Source organism: Etheostoma cragini, unplaced genomic scaffold, assembly GCF_013103735.1.
Source record: "Etheostoma cragini isolate CJK2018 unplaced genomic scaffold, CSU_Ecrag_1.0 ScbMSFa_4576, whole genome shotgun sequence".
In the NCBI taxonomy this organism is placed as follows: Eukaryota; Metazoa; Chordata; class Actinopteri; order Perciformes; family Percidae; genus Etheostoma; species Etheostoma cragini.
The window spans coordinates 1-2,661 of record NW_023268962.1 but is presented as its reverse complement, the minus strand read 5'-3'; the positions used below and the strand labels follow the sequence as shown (position 1 = coordinate 2,661).

The window sequence follows — 2,661 nt, the reverse complement described above, 5'->3', positions numbered from 1 at the left end:
GCGTTCACGTGCAGCCATAACTGTAGGAATTATCACAACACTGCGCGATTTCGAACACCAAACGCGCCTTTGAAAGTGCAAATTGAACTGCGTATTTTCTGTCGGTTCAAATTACAGCAGATCTGTACTTAGACTTGATTCGCTTGGATTACAACCCAAATAAGCTAAAGTACACATTGTAAAACCCGAGAGACGTTTACAAATTCCACATTGACGACCGATGCGCATTCCCACTGCTAAATTTCCTTTTGAACCTGTGAAGTAGGAGCTTGCGAGTGGTCCCTGAACGCAGCACGGCCCTCTAGCGGCGAGCGGCGGTGGCGCGGCCGCGGCTACGCGCTGGGACTGGTCCTTTCGCAGCCATTTTCTGTCCAACCAAACAGCCGTCTCAGGAAGGTAACCAACCAGGGCTTCATTGCAGGTCTGTGCCTGGCTCCGGCCAATGATTGCTAACCGGTTCCTCGTTAGCTCGAATGGAAAATGTCCGTCTCTGTCTGATGATTTTTTTTTTTTATTTGTTGTCTGAGTGAACGAGGGCTGCTCATCAGGACGAAACTTAACAAGCCGCCGTTTAACATTCCGGCCCCCGGCCCACGACTTGCTCCGCTCGGTATGACAAAGAGCAGCCCCCCCCCATGCATCTGCAAGCGCGGATTGCAGTGGACCGACAATGAGCGTGTTTTCAAGGGACACTATGTACCTGAATAGGTTAACTACAGAAGGTAACAGCCCGCTGGACAGTCTCTCTTCACTAAACTGGACCGGTTAGTTAGTTGTATTAAGACAAGGAAGCTAGCTAGCTAGCTAGCTTCATTCGTGGGTTGATGTTAGCTAACGTTAGCTGAGTATCTCACATGCCCGAGGCTGACAACTTCTAGTTAGCATGCTAAAGCTAAACGTTGCTAACGTTAACGGGTCTCACTGCGGGTTTACGGCCGTGTAACTAGCGCCGTTTCCATGTCAGTTACGATGCTAGCTAGCTAGCTAGCTAACGGCGCTAAACACAACGTTAACGCTAGCTCGCGGTCCCAGAATGTGTTAGTTAGTTGTATTAAGACAGGGAAGCTAGCTAGCTGGCTAGCTTAATTCGTGGGTTTATATTAGCTAACGTTAGCTGAGTATCTCACATGCCCGAGGCTGACATCTTCTAGTTAGCGTTAGCATGCTAAAGCTAAACACAGGACAATTGTGCCGCCATTCATTGTCAACCTCTGAACGTACCACCATGCTATACAAGATGCAACACAACTAGCTAACGTTAGCCAGTGGCTAACTGGTTGAAACGTAAGGGACCTGAACGCACCACCTGGCATTAGGTGGGCTATGGTCTAGTTAACACAGAGACAAAGAAAAACACATTTTTATAGTAAATTTCTGAACTAAATGTTAAATACACGGAGTTACACTTGATAGCTGCAGCCGTTCAGTGGGCGTTTACTTTGAAATGACATTAGTGTTACATATAAGTAATTTAAAGACACTTAGAGGCCTTTCCAGCATTCATTTATGTGTTTCATATAGGAAAGGAAAGCCCCATGTCATCTATAATATACTATTCAAAGCCAATATACACATATGCATTCAACTCAGGCATTGAAACAGCTCAGTAGTTGAGAAAATCTGATTTTAAATTTAAATAAAATGTCCTTTATTAGTCCCACAAGGGGGAATTACAATTACACACACACATGCTCAGTATGGGGGTGCCAGAGTGGGGGTGCTGCCCATGGGAAGCAGTTGGGGGTTCAGTGCCTTGCTCAAGAACAGCCTGGCAATGCCAACCTCCAGCTACCAACCCACCACCGTACTTTGGTCCGGATGGGGGACTCGAACCAGCGACCCTCTGGTTCCCAAGCCAACTACCTACAGACTACATAGGGATTTGCTCCTTGATGTGTGTGTGTGTGTGTGTGTGTGTGTGTGTGTGTGTGTGTGTGTGTGTGTGTAGCTTTGTAAATAACTCAAACACACTTATTCACGCATACTCACACAGTGGGTCTTTACCCTTTAGACGGGAACACGCCGGTGGAGCGTTTTTTAAGACGTCATCCTGAAGGGTGGTATCACGTTTTTTGTGTTTTTAAGTCCAGAAAACGCCGTCTAAATCAAAGACACGTCTCTATATTTTCACCCGAGAGTGTCAACAGGGCCTCAGGCTTTGCTTGTACGTTGTTTTTTAGCTTTTAGGGGTTGACGTTAGACCCTTGTGGGTTTGTTTTGCAGATGGACGGAGACAGCTCGACCACGGACGCCTCCCAGCTGGGCATCGCCGGAGAGTACATGGCATCCGGTCACTACGTGCTCCAGTCTCAAGATGGTGAGGACGAGACAACGTGGAGGTGTTATAGTGTTGGGTTTGTGCTAGGGCTGAACCCAAAAATTACATAATTGGGTTTTTTTTTCTGTGTTTGTTTCCTGCAGACGACTGCGAGGAGAGCCTGAACGACCACGATGACGGCGGCATCAAGGAGAACTTCAGGGAGCAGGACATCTACCTTCCTATCGCCAACGTGGCTCGCATCATGAAGAACGCCGTCCCTCAGACTGGAAAGGTTAGTGGGACGGAGACGGGACGTAGCACCCTTTTAACATAGGGGGTGTATACTTATGCTCCCTGTATTTTAACATAGGGGGGTGTATACTTATGCTCCCTGTATTTTA

At 47.4% G+C, this 2,661-nt stretch overlaps 1 protein-coding gene across 1 annotated transcript; it reads left to right on the top strand.

The window, feature by feature from the left end:
• The first annotated feature begins 440 nt into the window (after window positions 1–440).
• On the top strand, window positions 441–2,594 carry LOC117941182 (nuclear transcription factor Y subunit beta-like). Its single transcript, XM_034866270.1, has 3 exons — window positions 441–722; window positions 2,224–2,317; window positions 2,422–2,594. The coding sequence occupies exons 2-3, from the start codon at window positions 2,224–2,226 to the stop codon at window positions 2,592–2,594; spliced, it is 267 nt and encodes an 88-aa protein (XP_034722161.1). The 5' UTR covers window positions 441–722.
• Window positions 2,595–2,661: the final 67 nt, after the last annotated feature.

Bases quoted from the DNA above. Each gene is read 5' to 3' on its own strand.
- LOC117941182 (XM_034866270.1), top strand. From the start codon at position 2,224: ATGGACGGAGACAGCTCGACCACGGACGCCTCCCAGCTGGGCATCGCC. The intron at 2,318-2,421 runs GTGAGGACGAGA...TGTTTCCTGCAG, and splicing joins CGTGCTCCAGTCTCAAGATG to ACGACTGCGAGGAGAGCCTG.